The sequence below is a fragment of the Onychostoma macrolepis genome, chromosome 20, assembly GCF_012432095.1.
Source record: "Onychostoma macrolepis isolate SWU-2019 chromosome 20, ASM1243209v1, whole genome shotgun sequence".
NCBI classification, from domain to species: Eukaryota; Metazoa; Chordata; class Actinopteri; order Cypriniformes; family Cyprinidae; genus Onychostoma; species Onychostoma macrolepis.
The window spans coordinates 22,870,813-22,887,817 of record NC_081174.1 but is presented as its reverse complement, the minus strand read 5'-3'; the positions used below and the strand labels follow the sequence as shown (position 1 = coordinate 22,887,817).

General features: G+C 36.2%; 1 protein-coding gene across 4 annotated transcripts in view; it reads right to left on the bottom strand.

The window, feature by feature from the left end:
• Window positions 1–544: 544 nt before the first annotated feature.
• Window positions 545–17,005, bottom strand: part of cnih3 (cornichon family AMPA receptor auxiliary protein 3) — a 28,901-nt gene continuing 12,440 nt past the window's right edge. Inside the window, exons 4-7 of one of the 4 annotated variants that reach the window (XR_009267610.1) lie at window positions 6,828–6,940; window positions 5,373–5,516; window positions 5,144–5,279; window positions 545–2,284 (exon numbers count right to left, since the gene is read on the bottom strand). Coding sequence is in view for 2 of the 4 variants with exons in the window: in XM_058756059.1 (XP_058612042.1) it covers window positions 2,257–2,284; window positions 5,373–5,520; window positions 6,829–6,940 (288 nt within the window). In the remaining 2 variants the exon portion in view is untranslated. Of the gene's footprint in view, window positions 2,285–5,143; window positions 5,280–5,372; window positions 5,521–6,827; window positions 6,941–17,005 lie in introns of all 4 variants that reach the window. The other 3 variants (XR_009267609.1, XM_058756060.1, XM_058756059.1) reach the window with 3 other exon arrangements.

Sequence of the window (17,005 nt, the reverse complement as noted above, 5' to 3'; positions counted from 1 at the left end):
CAGGTAAAATCCATGCTCAGCTGGCCTTCTGGGTAATCTGTGTTGACAGGCTGGGCATCTGAGAAACCCGGCAAGCTGACAGGTTGCCCATCCAGCACTGTGTGGGGGACAAGCACACTTGTCAAAGCATATAATGTGCAAAGCTCTTCGCTTGAGGGTAAGGATATTTTCTGAGAGAGGAACACATGGAACTCTTAAAAGCAAAGATACTTCATGAAAACGTTATGCATCTCAGATTTTCATGTCCCACTGAAGCTGGAGCCAAAATTCGTCACTTATCTGGTGTCGCAGCATACTGACCAGGGTCAGAGATGGGTGTCGAAAGGGTGGCAAAAAAGCTCTTTGAGCGCCAAGACCTGCAGACATCTGATGACGTTCATTTCACGGCTATAAGTGGCAAAGTGTTAGATCGTTGGCAAAGGGAGCCGCATCCTTTACAAACTGTAATTACGGAGCATGTGGCAGTGATTTGGACGGATAGCAGGTGGAGCAGGAGGACAGCCTGTCACCGATCTGTCAGCCAGTCACTGCCACACAGGGCTTGGCTCCGGAAAACGCAGATAATAGTTGACTTACGAGCGGGAGGCAACGTTCCCTGAAGAGGAGACATGTGAGAGATGGGGGCATGCGTCAATCTGAGGTGAATGTTTTTCAGAGAGTCACTCCGGGGTGAGGATTCAAATGAGGAGATGTGAGAAATGCTTTGTGGGTAATTGAGTGAAATAACCACATATGGATCATGAACCGCATGACTGATGAAATTAATATGATTATGAAGGGAAAAAAAACAATGCCTCCAGTGGTATTCAAGCATAGCTGTGAAGCAAAGCACTTGTAACAGTTTTAAAATAGTCTGTTTTATTTCATATACAAATTTCGTAACTGATATTTCGATGGGTGAACACATCCACAATAAGGATATAGAAAATGTTTGGTCATCATGTGTAACTACATAAGGCATACAAAAGACAGCAGGCTACATGACAGCAGCAGAGTATAGTACTGCTGGGGACTGGTATTATTATCCCCTACACGGCAATGAAAATGATGTAGTGTGTCTACTGCTATTTTCAGTACTCTGCATTATATATGGTGCTCATCCAAAGCATCACATAGATGTCTTGAGGGGTTTATGCTTATATGCATCATGTGGTTACTCCAGACAGTAGCCTAACTGATCCAACAACATAGTTCATTTAAAAGCTGTAGAAAGTAGTAGTCAGAAACACTTGTGAACTGTGTGGTTGGAGATTTTTTTTAAGAACAAAAAAAGAGAAATGGTAGAAAGATAGATAGATAGATAGATAGATAGATAGATAAACAAACTCAATGGTTCCTTAAATAACTTGTTTCAGTATTGCTGACCTTGTCGTATAGCAGTAATACAGTTAATATAATAACGATAATACAAAATGAGAAAGTGAAATTTGTAGATCATGAGCTGTGTTTTTCATTTCTTCCCTAGAATGAAAATCTATGATATTTTGATGCACTGTAATATATTGGAAGACTCGTACTGGGTATATAAATATTACTTTTTTCCACCACAACCAATAACTGTATCTATTGTGCAAACTCATAACAACTTTGTGCAAAATTGTGGAAAAGTGGCTCTTGTTTTCTATAATAAAGCCTCGATATCAGCATTTGTAAATATAAAGTCCAAAAACATCTCAACCCACTGACACCAACACATAAAAGCATTACACAAAGTTCTCTATGTACACAAGTAATGCAACAGATACGTATTTTTATATTAAAAACGCTTATTTTAGGAGTGCACAGATACACATAAAATATATCACAAAAGCTTCTCACGTAATCAAACTCAGTGGCCTAGTGTGTGACTGGTAGAAATGAAACATTCGCTGATCAAGTTAGCCATCGTTTTTCCTTTCCTTTGTTTTAACCCGACATGAATTTGAAGCTACATATAGTGAGTGTAAAGGTTGGCAGGTTTTGTGCCTCAAAGTGGTAAAGAACATGTTGTGCTATGCCTGAGACAATCTGTGCAAATGTTACTGTGAGCTTGTGAAAAGCGCATCACACCAGGTCCATGAGACATCTAGGGCGTTGAGTCAGATCTGTAAACAACACTGGGTTCTTCTTATACTCTGGGAAGATGGGGTCAAGTCTTCTCTGTAGGTTCAGACACTGCAGTGTGTTGAACTTGTGTCTAGCGGTGCTCTTGTTTCATCCAAATGTAGTTTAGAGCTTTCGGAAAACAGAGTCTTAAGAGCTGTGTTGAGAACTCTGTTATGAGGTCACCAAGGAGTAGATCATACTGGAAGACAGAACAAACAGGCGTTACTGACTTTGTGTGCAAAAAGTTATACTAAAATAAAAACCTATTGAGTAGAATCTGATGAATGTTGTTCCGAGTCACTAACAACTTACACAAGATCTTGGTTGTGGGCCATATTCAAAGTTATTTTGATCTGTTTACTTGAAGGTGGCGAATGAGCTATTTAAAATGCCCATAGAAGAAACACCAGAAGTAGTTTATAATGTCAATCATGCACTCACGATTTCAGTGAGCTGTGATTAATTAAATCAGTCAAACAAATTTCAGAGTTTATGATTTATGTTAAAGACCAAAGTTGTAGCGAAAGCATCTGATATTAGAAATTCATTGAGATTTGTAAATAACAATTCATTTTACATTATAAATTAAACAGAACAACCGAAAAAACATCTAGATTTCTATATTTTCTGAAGAAAATGAGTACTTTCTTGTGATAGCTAAATAGACAGACAGACAGATGGAATTCATTTTAATTAATTTCAGAATATTTTATTACATCGCTCCCATCCCTTGCATTAAAATGGGGACTTCTCCCTTTGTGCACGTTACTTTTCGATTCTGATGAAATGAGCTTGTGCCCGTGGGTTCAGTCATTCTGTCAGGGAACTGCTTTAATTAGTTCATTTCTCCCTAGCTAACAACAAACACAAAGATGCATTTTGTCCCCAAATTATCCAGCTGAAACCGCAGCATTCATCCTCAGCTGGTGGAGGCATGGAAATATAAGGCGAGAGGCTTCAAAGCAGCTGATGCTATGGAAAATGACAGCTTCACCAGCTTGAGGATCACTCCAGGCAGGTCGTGTATGATATTGTATTTATTTAGAATGCACTGCCATATGTTGATGTATGTTGAATTTCTGTGCTGACTTCACACTAGGGGCCATTGATGTCATGCCAGAATGCTGTCCACAGGCATTAATACATAATAAGGGGTTGCCCTGATAAAAACTGCATAAGCAGTTCTTGGCTCGCTGTGTCTTATTATTTTCAGTGTGTGGGGGTTGGAAAAGTGGCAGCGTGGATCCTTTTATATTCCTAATCTTTTTAAAAAGAAAGCAGATCTATTGATTCTCTTTGGAATTATATCACTGCTGCATATGAAGCATATTCGACTTCATCCGAAAATGTTTTTCGAATGTTGAGCGTCATGATTATATTCAGTGCACACAGCTAAAGTCTTATCCCAAATCTAAGGATGTATTATTAAGGACTGCAGCTTATCTTTGTCCTGAAAACACAATTTTAGTGTTCGTGTTGAAAGTGGTAGATCAATGAAAAATGTATTTCAGCTGTGATCATGTATATGATCCTGATGGAGCCTGAGGCAAACGATGTTCCTTATGCCTTTGCAATCTTTGTGAAGCTTCAACACATGAGAACTAGTGTGATGTTTGCCCAGATCTCCCTCTTTCACTTCTGACGGAGTGGCACACTGCTTTCTTGAGTCATTAGGTTTGAATGGTGTTTAGAAAAAAGGAACGGCAAACCTACTATTGTAATTGGATGGGTGATGGCCTGGTGCGCTGATATTGGATTTGCAGTTGATTTGTAAGATTGATTCGTGAGAGGGAGCACAACATTGTGGTTATTACGAAGGGTTAGAGTACAAATCAAGTGTGAAGATCAAGCCACCGGGGTTAAACTAAGGCAGGCAAATGGGCAGCATTCATCAAAACAGACGTTATGTTAGAATTTATAAGAAGGGTCAGTCCAAGTTTAGTTTTGCTGAAAGTTAAGATTAAGTTAAGCATTATGTTAAAGAAATTAATTAAACTCATCCCTTAGTTCAAAAAAAGTTAAAAATAAATCAAATAAAAGTATTCATTTTGGGGTGAACTATCCCTTTAAGTTTAAGATTAACAGGAACATGCCTTTAAGAAAGTAGCAATAAAAAGCAAGCAAATTACCCTTTGTGGGAGGTTTGATTGACAGGCAATCTGACCAATCATAACACAGAATCTGCCATTTTTGTCTGGCAAACAAACCAGACATTTCCAAACCAACATTTAACATCAGTGGACTTGAACTTGAAAAACAGTGTGCATTGACGTCTTTCCGCGGTTGAAACAAGATACCTTCTGATGTTCATTCATGTTCATTTTATGCTATAAATAGTAAATAGGAAAAGATGATCAGTTCACGTGCTGCTTGAACTGAGGCACTATTGATCTGTCGCGACACATTAAAGAGCCATAAAACGGTATTTATTGTTTGAATTTCTTAAAAAATTTGAAAGCTGGGACTTTGTTTTATACCTAAAGTAACCTGCTCTGTCTTGTCTGTCGGTGTGTTGTCAGTGTCGTCTTCGCTCCGTGATGAGAACATGATGTGTGACGTGTGAGCGCCATGGATTGTCAGACATAGCAACAGTAACGAAGGGGGGTGGGTCTTTGCAAAGGGTCAATTAGAGGAGGGGTCAAAGGTCAAAGTTACAGAGACCACTGGTGGAGACCCTTGCAATATGCTATGAAGGGAAGTAAGACCTGTGAATGTTTCACAATGCGTGGCACAATTAGGTGAAGTTTAAGTTGTGCATAACCACTGAGAATAAAAGCTCCAACTCACTATCGTCACTCCTCAAAGAGTGGGTGAGTACAAAAGACTCTGAACAAGAAGGCTGTGTTTGTCCTAGAATTTCAATTCCAGAAGCAAATAGCGTTAAATAATGCAGAACGTGGCTGGTGCACAACAATTGCCTCTGATCTGACAAAAGGTCACAAGGCCTGTGCACTGGAAGGGTGAACCTTTATAGAATATATGCGTTTTTATATGTGTATATTAACATTTAATGTGACGTGATATAGTGTGGAGGAAAAAAGGAATTCAGGAATTCTACCCAAAGGCATGTTGCTGGCGCCATCCAAGTGCGTCCTTGTCAGTTCAAATGCTTGTTTATGTATATATCTCTGCTATGCTATAGGCTTAAGTTAGCTTATACTATAGCAAAGGCACACACTAAAAAGCATATTTGGCTGTAATGATATAAAAATCAGTGAATACATTGCACAGAATCACATTTGTAGGCAATTAAGTTTGGTTGAGACAACTGCTGGATATCTACTCACCAGTAGAGATAGTAGAAGAACGAGAGGACAAAGAAGGACATCTTGCACCAGGCTTCTTTTTGGCAGAATTTGAGTGTGTCTCCGTTCATGACTGATGCTGGATCGTAGAGAAGCTCCTTAGTGTCTGTGGGGCTGTGAAAGTACCTGCCGAAAATGGGAAAAAACACGAGCCGGGTAGTGCGTCTTGAAACATTAAGTGCACCTTTGTTTTAGTTTTTCGTTTGTGTATCATTTAATTTAATTTAATTCATTATTTTATTAATTAAATTTGATTTAATGTTTAATTTAACTTCATTTATTTTAAATGTTTTAATCTAATGCAAAGTTTAGCTTGTCTAAGCCTCTTTAATTTAAATATTTCTGTCAATCTTGGCAGTCCTTGGAGATGGATGACTTAAATATAGTCTGTAATTGTAAGACAAGGAAAAATGTCACCCCTAGTGCAATAATTATATTAGGGAAATCAAAAATAAGGAGTGGAGGCTTTAAGCGCATTAGGAGGAAAAAACGTGAAAGAATTAGAGCAAAACAAGAACAGAGTGACAGTGCATTATAGCAGCATCATCGGATCTGTTAAAGAAAGGTAGATTTATTACAAGGAAAGCAATACATCTGATAAGGAACATTATTGATGGCAAGTTCAACCAGCTAATCAGACATAACTTCATAACAATATTTAAAATCCACTAATACTATTGTACTGATTAAGTTCAGTGTTTCATCATCCTGCAAAAAACGAACAAACAAACAACCAAAAACAACAGAACGATTGCTCATATTCTGAGGATGGTGACAGAAATTGACAACAGCTCTGAACATTCAGTAGCAAACCCTGAAGAAAGATTTAGAGCTCCACTGCAAAATGACTGAAACTCATTTTATCCCAGTTATGATTTCCCCAGTTGTTTCACTGTGTGATGAAACATTCAGTCTGCTATTATTCATCTAGAAGAATTTGGAAGACTAATGCGCAGTGACAAGATTATAAATGCACTGTGGCAAGAAGTTTTAATATAGGAAAATTAGGAATGGGATTGATCTGAGCATTGATAATGATGCATGTAAAACATCCATAAAAACACTGGTTTACAAGAAAACATTACATTTTTGATATTTATTATCTAATTATTTATTTAGCAAGAAAATGAATATTAACAGTTTCTACTTTTATTTATTTAATTGTTTATTTATTTTTAAGCAAAATATTTTTGGAGATAGCTCATCACTCATTCAGTCAAGCAGAGCTGATAATAATGGCTTTTTTATTTTTTTTTGTTTTGTACTTAAATAATCATAAACTGTAATTATATTAATATCAGAAGTATTGCTGTTTATAGAGTCGAGGGCTATCGCGAAGACAAGTGTGATTTCTCAGGACACCTGTTTTAGTGAAAGCTGGCAGGTAGAAGGCACATAGCTTGTTTTAGAGGAGTAAAGGCTGGTTCAGGTGCTCACCTCCATGTGTTGTAGAAGAGCAGAGGGATATTCAGGCCTACAGTAAGCCACTCCTGAGCACACAGGAACATGATACAGAAGAGTCCATGGATAGAGTACTCTGGAAGCACCAACTAAAGAGAACACAGATTAATAACATTTAAAAAAGTTTCTTTTGTCGGTGCCGATAGCCTCATGGTTAGTGCACTGACATATAGCGCAACTATGCTTGTGGCGACCCAAGTTTGATTCCCGTCTCGAAGTCCTTTGCCAGTACTGCTCCCCTCTTTCCACCCAAAGCTTTCCTGTCTACTCTAAACTGTCCGGTCCATTAAAGGCATAAAATCCCCCTCAAAAAGTTTATTTTCTTGGGTACAACTTGGTAGAAGACAGTGCTCTGATTTAGGTCTGATTCTTGCAGGTAGATGTATGGATTTTTCTTTGGTTTATTCTTAAAGGTATAGCTCACCCAAAAATGAAAGTTTGTTATTTTCTTAGCCTCATGTCATTCCAAACGAACTTTTTTGTTCTTCTACTAATTTTAAAGAGTTCAAAGAGGATTTTTGGCTATGATTAAATTATAGAGAATAGGCAGAATATTCTGAACAGCCCTAAATCAGGGTAGCAGCATATTTCATTTTTGAAGGAAATTAAAACAAGTAGGGATGGATTGATCTAGTACCTTTTTACAGTGCGTGCCATTGTAAAGACTGTAAATCTGTCACTCACAGTTTCATTTTCATCTTCAATAAATTCAGTATGCCATCTCACCTGACTAAGTTCTGTTGTCATTTTGGGTAAACTATCCCTTTAAGAAAGGAACTGACTATATTAAATTCACCTCTGTTGCTCTGGAGAAATTTCAGAGATCAGTGAAGATTGCATTGGATTTCTCTTATATAAGAAAGAGGGATACAACTGTTAATTTTTCACAGAAATTCTAAGACAGTACCTGATGAAATAGAAGAAATGAATAAATCTTATGTGATCACTGGAGTTAACATTGTGAGTTTTAGGACATGGTTTCTAGGTTATATTAGATCACCTTCAGCTGAGGAAGAACAGGACAATTTTGGCAGCACTGCTGTGCCAGTTTGCTGTAAATGGACAAGAAAGGGGACTCTTAGGGCAGTTACTTTGAGCAGTACTTGTTTTTTTTTTTTGTTTTTTTTACTAAGTATGTCTTATACCCAAATGTGTTGCCCATTCACAGTGGGATTTCCTTTGTAACAAAATCCACTGACAAGCAAAACAAGCACTGACAAATTAATAAAAATACAATAGCCACAGTTAATTTCAAATAAACCTGAGTTAGACTGTATAGCAAATCAATCGCCAAGTATAGTATATACAGTATATTTGCAGTATCTAGGACTTGAGGCTTGTAATATTGTAGCCATTAACTCCAGTTTATACCTGACACAGACTAAGGGCTGGCTTCAGTGAATCATTTATCATTTAAGACATAACATCCTAAGGCACAAACCTTTCCTGTGGCGTCCTTTCACAGCAGGCTAAAGGAAATGTGGTTCAGGCCAACCTTTACGTAAGAGGGCTCATTAAAGTTTGACCTGTCCTAGCTATTTAACCTTATTGGCACAAAAAAGCCCAAAATATTCCATCACCAATACAAAAATACCCTGGATATAAAAAGAAAATGATAAATGCTTTAGAAAAAAATTTCTTATCCGTGTAATTCCTATCTGTGTGCCACATTCTTATCTTCATAACAAGAGAAATATAATGCATAAATTTAAAAATGTACAGAAATGAAATACTTTAACATATTTAGCATAGATTCTAGCTACTCAAACCATTCCCTTAGTGTATTTATTCGCTTCAAGCTGAGGCTCATGGATAGTTTCTCATCTGCATTCTAGCTAAATTGTGAACTGCTGTTGGCAAAGTTTCTCGTCTAAAACTAGCTGAAACTAAAACTTTCCTCACTAGAATAAATAATCTTCCTCCAATTGCTCTGTATGGGAGAGTTTGTTGTTCGAACATTGCTACGCTAATGCAGTACTCTAATCAGTAATTTTAATTCGTTTAATAAGTTTCAGTCTTGAACAAAAAAATACATTCAAATTATTTATAATGAGCATTCTCTCATCATCTTAGATTTATTTTTTCCCACTTAGCTTGTTGCAATGCATTTTGGGATCGCATTCTGCATGAGTTATGTGTGTAAAGCTGACTTCAAATTTGGCTGTATACTTGTCTTATAAAGCAGCATAATTAAGTTGCCTACCTTTTGAAACAGATTTTTTGCACCTGTGATGCTTTAAAATTCTGCCACAGTATAGATTTTGGAACAGAACAACTGAGGGCAGTGATGAATGCTGCATAATCAAGTAAATATGGACTGGCAGCTGGGTTAGGACGGGCCCATCTGGAAGATCAGTCTTTATCTATTAGACTTCAGGGCTTCTGAACATCTGACTAACTTGAGGCACAATATTTTGTCCTTCATTTCAGAGGCACACATAAACAAAAACAGCAATTTTGGGGTGATTTTATGTGTGATATTTATGTGACATTAACTTTTAATCAGCAGGCCAGCTGCGACACTTAAGCCAGCATTAAATATAAAACTGCATATATAAAGCCATATTCTGTGATCAATTTGAATAAAAAGTAAAGAACGTTGCAGATGTCCTGTTTAAAAATAAAGTGTCTCCGATTTGATGTATTTTAATGGGTATAAAATCTTTTTTCCCCTTGATTTTGGACTCTATATAAACCGTTTTCCTGCATTTTGCTGACTCTGCACACTTGAAGCCTCTGATGCACATATTCAACCATTCAGGAGGAGATAGTTTCTCCTACATTTTGTTTATGGCTGTATGATAATTACAAAGCTGTGGTTGAGGACCACTCAAACCGAAGTCTGGGAGCTTTGAGTGCTTTAAGTGTAACTTTTAAAGTTGCCTTCCCATGGGAATCACAAGAGCCTCTTCGGAGCAATGTCACCTAATGAGAGGTCTGCTGTGGCTGAGTGCTTTTGACTGTGGAGTATCTTTAACATTCCTTCTCCCTCACTCGCTCTCTAACCTTCTGTTCCTATCAAACTCTCACCAGCCTGCCACTGCAGGTCTCTCCAATTAACACTACTTTCTACTAATGACACAATGGAGCGGACGCCAAACCTGTAGATACTGCTTTAATTAGACAATGTGTCTTGACAATGTATATATCAAGAATGGAGATAAAGAAGGAATGGAAAAGCATTATAATATACAAATAACATTACATTTTTGTGGTAGAGAACTGACCACAAGAACATAGGGGGTCGACATACAGTACTTGTACAGTAACTATAAATAAATTCATATACAGGTGCTGGTCATATAATTAGAATATCATCAAAAAGTTGATTTATTTCACTAATTCCATTCAAAAAGTGAAACTTGTATATTATATTCATTCATTACACACAGACTGATATATTTCAAATGTTTATTTCTTTTAATTTTGATGATTAGAGCTTACAGCTCATGAAAGTCAAAAATCAGTATCTCAAAATATTAGAATATTTACATTTGAGTTTGAATAAATGACCATCCCTACAGTATAAATTCTGGGTATCTCTTGTTCTTTGAAACCACAATAATGGGAAGACTGCTGACTTGGCAATGATCCAGAAGACGAACATTGACACCCTCCACAAAGAGGGTAAGTCACAGAAGGTCATTACTGAAAGGTGTGGCTGTTTACAGAGTGCTGTATCAAAGCATATGAAATGCAAAGTTGACTGGAAGGAAGAATTTGGGTAAGAAAAGGTGCACAAGCAACAGGGATGACCGCAAGCTTGAGAATACAGTCAAGCAAAGCCGATTCAAACACTTGGGAGAGCTTCACAAGGAGAGAACTGAAGCTGGAGTCAGTGCATCAAGAGTCACCACGCTCAGACGTCTTCAGGAAAAGGGCTACCAAGCCACTTCTGAACCAGAGACAACGTCAGAAGCATCTTAACTGGGCTGTGGAGAAAAAGAACTGGACTGTTGCTCAGTGGTCCAAAGTCCTCTTTTCAGATGAAAGTAAATTTTACATTTCATTTGGAAATCAAGGTCCCAGAGTCTGGAGGAAGAGTGGAGAGGCACAGAATCCATGTTGCTTGAAGTCCAGTGTGAAGTTTCCACAGTCAGTGATGATTTGGGCTGCCATGTCATCTGCTGGTGTTGGTCCACTGTGTTTTCTGATGTCCACAGTCATATCTCAGCAGGCTCTCATAACACCTCAGCAGTGCCACAGACTGATCGACTCCATGCCACGCCGCATTGCTGCAGTAATTCAGGCAAAAGGAGCCCCAACTAAGTATTGAGTGCTGTATATGCTCATATGCTCTTTTCATTTTCATACTTTTCAGTTGGCCAAGATTTCTAAAAATCCTTTCTTTGTATTGGTCTTAAGTAATATTCTAATATTTTGAGATACTGATTTTTGACTTTCATGAGCTGTAAGCTCTAATCATCAAAATTAAAAGAAATAAACATTTGAAATATATCAGTCTGTGTGTAATGAATGAATATAATATACAAGTTTCACTTTTTGAATGGAATTAGTGAAATAAATCAACTTTTTGATGATATTCTAATTATATGACCAGCACCTGTATGTTCAGGAACCATTCCCTTTTCACATTCACTTATTACAATGACAAATCTGGCTGTGCCCTGAGATTAGCAGCAGCTAAATGTTCTCGGCCTTAACAGATCAGAAGAGCCGCTAGTCTCCAATTACTGTCTTTCTCTTTCAGCAGCAGCCAATAATTAACTGCAGCAAAGAATTATACATATTTTCTCTTTAAAGAACACCTATCCCCATGACACTAGATAGCATATGAACTGGCTCTCCATTTAACTATTCAGACTGTGATTATTACCATTTTGAATACTTTATAGCACAGCAGATCCACTCTTCCAGGTAAAAAAATAAAATAAAATAAAATAAAAATGAAGCAGGGTTAAAGTCTAGCAACGAAAATACTGTTATATATGATGCACTAAGAGAGATTATATTAATTTATTTCTTTATTCCCCAAATAGGCTACGGCTCAAATTTCTACAACCCAGCCTTATCCTTTCTTTTAGAACATCAGTATAATATTAAATAACTGAATAATTAATAATAAACATAAGTAAAAAATAATAAATTTTTCATTGTAATAAATTCTATTTTTAAACAATTCTAGATCTATATCTATATATGAATAACAATTATTTTTTGTAGTACACTGAAAATCGATTTAGAAACCATTTTCACTCAAATTGCTAGTAAATTTAACAAATAAAACAACAACTAACACATTTAAAAAAATAAATAAATGTTACATTTTGAAGTAGAAAGACTTAATTTTTTTTTTACATAAATTGTGCTCTGTTTTATTTACAAAAAACATTATGCTGTTTCTACAATACTTCAATATCCTTTCTGTCAGAATAAAACCATATATAGTGATATAAATTAATTGAATAATAAATGAAGACTTCAGATGCAAAACCCCCCAAACAAGTCCATCTAACATGTTTCTTTTAAATTAGCATTTTAGCAGGTTTCTATGAATAACATGTAATAACTATGAATAACATGTAATAACTATGAATAACATGTAGCCTTTTCATTGCCATAAAGTGAAACTACTGAACCTATAGGAGCCTGATAAAAATACTTATTTAAAGGAAAATATCTCTGAAAAAGGTTTTGACTTAGAGGTTTTGCATGAAGTCCTCAAATATTAAACTTATGAAAAGTATTCAAACTGTCATAATAATGAATGTGAAAGAGAATGGTTACCTAACATGTAATGTTAGCCAAAAGTTTACATTAATAATATTGGTAACACTTTATTTTAAGGACCTATTCTCAGTATTAACTAGTTGCCTATTAGCATGCATGTTACTAGCATATTGGCTATTTATTAGTATTTATAAACCACATATTAATGCCTTATTCTGCATGACCATATTTTAGATCCCTTAATCCTACCCCATACCTAAACTTAACAACTACCTTACTAATTATGGTAACACTTTATTTTAGGGTCTCTTAACTAGTTGCTTATTAGCATACATATTACTAGAATATTAGCCATTTATTAGTACAAATTAAGCACATATTAATGCCTTATTCTACATCCCTAATCCTACCCAATACCTAAAGTTAACAACTACCTTACTAACTATTAACAAGCAGCAAATAAGGAATTCATTGAGGGAAAAGTCATAGTTAATAGTGAATATGTGTTCCCTATTCTAAAGTGTTACCCTAATTATTAATATATTAATATAAGTGTGTTACCATAATATCTATTATCAACCAATAATACATTTTGCAGTAGTATTTTGCTTTTTCTACAACCCTGCTATATATGCAATATATAATAATGTGAATTTATTGAATAATCTAATTGGTAAAATATTCAGTGCAGAAAGGAACATAACACTTTTAAACAAAAACAAAAAACAAAAACAAAACATAATAAATATGCAAATGTAAGTCAACCTTGGGTAGGAGCGAATGACGTCAAGCTGGAAGGGCTACACTAATTGAAAGTTATAGTGGAAGATTGTAATTTTTAGGGCCAGAGTTAATTATACCACAGATGAGCAGCAGCAGCAGCAGCAGCACTGCCACACCTCTGCTGAGAGCACATTGTCTCAGAGGCTGGTGACAGGCTAATAGGCCCCTGCTGCCCCCTACACACCCATGTCTCAGACCTAACTAGATGCATACAGAGACAAGATACTGTCTGATTACCAGCCAGATGTAGCTATTTTTAAAAGCCACAAAGGAGAATGCACTTTTCTCCTGCAGCATGGGGCCAGCTACAAGATGCTCGATAATAAAGGTATATTTTTAACCGTGGTTTTCTTTCTGAAAAGAGTTTAGCATATACATCACAAGCTAATAAATTCTCAAGCAAGTTTCCATTTTTCATTGTACACGACCAATCTAGGCAGCTCATGCAAATTCATTTGCGGGCTACACCTCGGCAGCAGTAGTTTTGAACTGTCTGATGATGACTGGGCTGCTTTTGGCTAGGTAGGAGACTCAGAACAGTGCAACAAAGCTCTCACCTCGTTCTCTGCCCTGAGCCCTTTGATGGCAAATGGAGCTTCTCCTCCAGGCAGAGGCAGGATTTCTTACTGCGCCTCAGTGTTGCAGTGTAGGGTGTGAAAAAGAAAAATCACATTCCCTGCTCTAATGAGATAAGGATTGCTTGGAAAAGTCATAGAAGTGAGGGACTATGATTGGGGTGAAACACAGCAGTCTACAAATCTGAGGTTTGTTCTGACTTATTCTTGAAAAAGTACATCTCAATCTCTTAACAAGGCCTGTGTTATCACCATAATAGAAATAATTGGGTATACTTTGTGTACGCATGTGTTTAAAAACACACTACCAGTCAAAGGTTTTTGAACAGTAAGATTTTTAATGTTTTTTAAAGAATTCTCTTCTGTTCACCAAGCCTGCATTTATTTGATCCAAAGTACAGCAAAACAGTAAAATTTTGAAATATTTTTTTTATTATTTAAAGTAACTGTTTTCTATTTGAATATATTTTAAAATGTAATTTATTCCTGTGATTTCAAAACTGAATTTTAGCATCATTACTCCAGTCACGTGATCCTCCAGAAATCATTTGAATCTTCTGATTTGCTGCTCAAAAAACATTTATTATTATTATTATGTTGAAAACAGCTGAGTAGAATTTTTTCAGGTTCCTTTGATGAATAGAAACTTCAGAAGAACAGCATTTATCTGAAATAGAAATCTTTTGTAACATTATAAATGTCTTTATCATCACTTTTAATCAATTTAAAGCATCTTTGCTAAATAAAAGTATTAATTTCTAGAATCTCCAACCCCCCCTCTCTCCTTTTTGACCGGTAGTGTATATAGATTTATAATTTATTTATTTTATCTTTGGTTGATGTTCAGGCAGCCTGTTTAAATACAATCAGCATTTTGCAATTCCATTTGGTGCAAAAAGTACACTATTCAGCAATTACAAAGTTCTTATTGTAGTCCTCTGAGAAGATGCAACATCACAGATCTCAGACCCTGGGTTCAAAAAAAGTTTCATCAGCTGTTTTATGCTTTATGTTTTATGTCGTATCTCGAATTATGTGTATCAGCGTGTACCCGAACATCATTAGGATAGTTTCCAAAGAGATATGCATATCATACAGGTCTTTTATGAATGATCCTCTGCCTTTCAGTTCCACCTTGTCATTTCCATTTATCGCAAATTCTGTGCAAATGCCTTTGGTGATGAATGCAAGTGTGAAGTGGAATGATGAGAGGACAGAAACGTTTGTACTGCAACATCAAAAAGTAGCTTCTCGTTTGAAGAACAAACACAGCGTTGGCAACCATAGGGGATTACGCCACACTCCCCCAGCGGACGCCTCTGATTGGCTGCTGGAATATTGACCTTGACCTTCAGAGTTAGACAGAAAAGCTTAGCTTAAGAGAAAGACAGGGTCAAAACAATAATGGTAAACTGCAGGGACAGAGCTTCACAGCAAAATGAAACTATTATTATTCATAGATACAAAGCCACAGAGCAGAACTGTTGAATTATGGTGATAATATAGTTTATAATATATTCCCAGAGCCATATTTTTGGGGGGCACAAATAAAAAGTTAACAACCTATGTTGAACACCTGAACAGATAATGTTTTAAATAAATAAAATGAATAAAACAAAAATACAACCTAATTTATATGCACTATCATTCAAAAACAATATTTTTTATTTATCAAAAGTGACAGTAAAGATATGTATAATGTTACAAAAGATTGACATTTAAAGTAAATGCTATATTTAAAACGTTCTATTCATTAGGAAACCTGAATGACAGATAATTACAATGAATGAATCACAGTTACCACCAAAATATTAGGCAGCACAACTGTTTTCAACCCTGATAATTAGTAATTTGTTCAAGTTTCTTGTACACCAAATAAGTATATTTAAATAGTTTTTGAAGGACTGAAGACTGGAGTAATGCTGCTGAAAATTCAGCTTTTCCATCAAAGGAATGAATGAATGAATAGAAAGCAGTTAATTAAATTTTATTATTAATATTGGATAAAATTACTGTTACTGTATTTACAGTATAGGCCTACTGTAATAAATAATCGATATATGCATCCAAAAACCCCCCCAAAAATCTTACTGACTGCAAACTTGTGTGTGTGTGTGTGTGTGTGTTTGTTACAAACAAATACACTCTGTATTAATGTGTATACATTTATTAAAGTGTAAGGTATCTGAATTATGGATCCTGAAAAGATGTGTTAGCGGTTGTCTAAAAATATGCTGGTGCTTTGCAAGGAAGCTCTGTGTGACTCAGCATACGTTTGTCTGACTGACTCTAAGTCAGTCAAACAAACCACCATTCCTTTCTCTATTTTCCAGACGTTTTGGTGAATACACACGAAATAGCACAGATGTCAAAAACTGACATTTATACCGGGCTAACAAAAATGAGAAAACATGCATGTTTGTTTGTCGGCTGTGAAAAATATTCTGCACCTCTAGTGGGGAAAAATAAATGATCTCACGCTAGATTTTGTCACCCTAGCGTTGAATACCTGTGAGCATAACTGAATGTCTCATTCTGGAAAGATGCACAATCCACAAATTCACTCAGCAATAAAATTGTCTCACTGACAAAAACTCTGCTAGGTATATGCGTATTCTCCCATCCACAAATATATTAAACTCTCTTATTTGCTGAGTAAAGAGACGCCATCTGTTATAGGACTACCTGTTCAGAATGGAAATGCACTTTTGTTTATCTACTCTCTCACTTGATTCTCACAAATTATCACTGTGCTCAAGTCAGTCAAAGCAAAGACACTGTGGCCCATTGGGAAGCGATAAGAGCCTTAAGCTAATGTTTACAACTAAGATAATTAATAATGATAATAAATGGCAAACCACATGCCCTGTGTACATAAAGAACCCAACCGAGAAACAAAGAGGGAGGGGGGAAACAGAGCTAGCTTTAAACACTAGCTTTAAAACCATTCATTGCCTTTAAACGTGGCTTGTCCAATCACAAGCTGCAAACCATTTTATAAATGGTGTGTCTGTAAAATTAAAGGCAATTCAGCTCAAGCACATATGAAGCCCTTGTGGATTCTTCTTGGATAAGTGTTTTTGTCAGGCAGTGTTTTCTTTTACA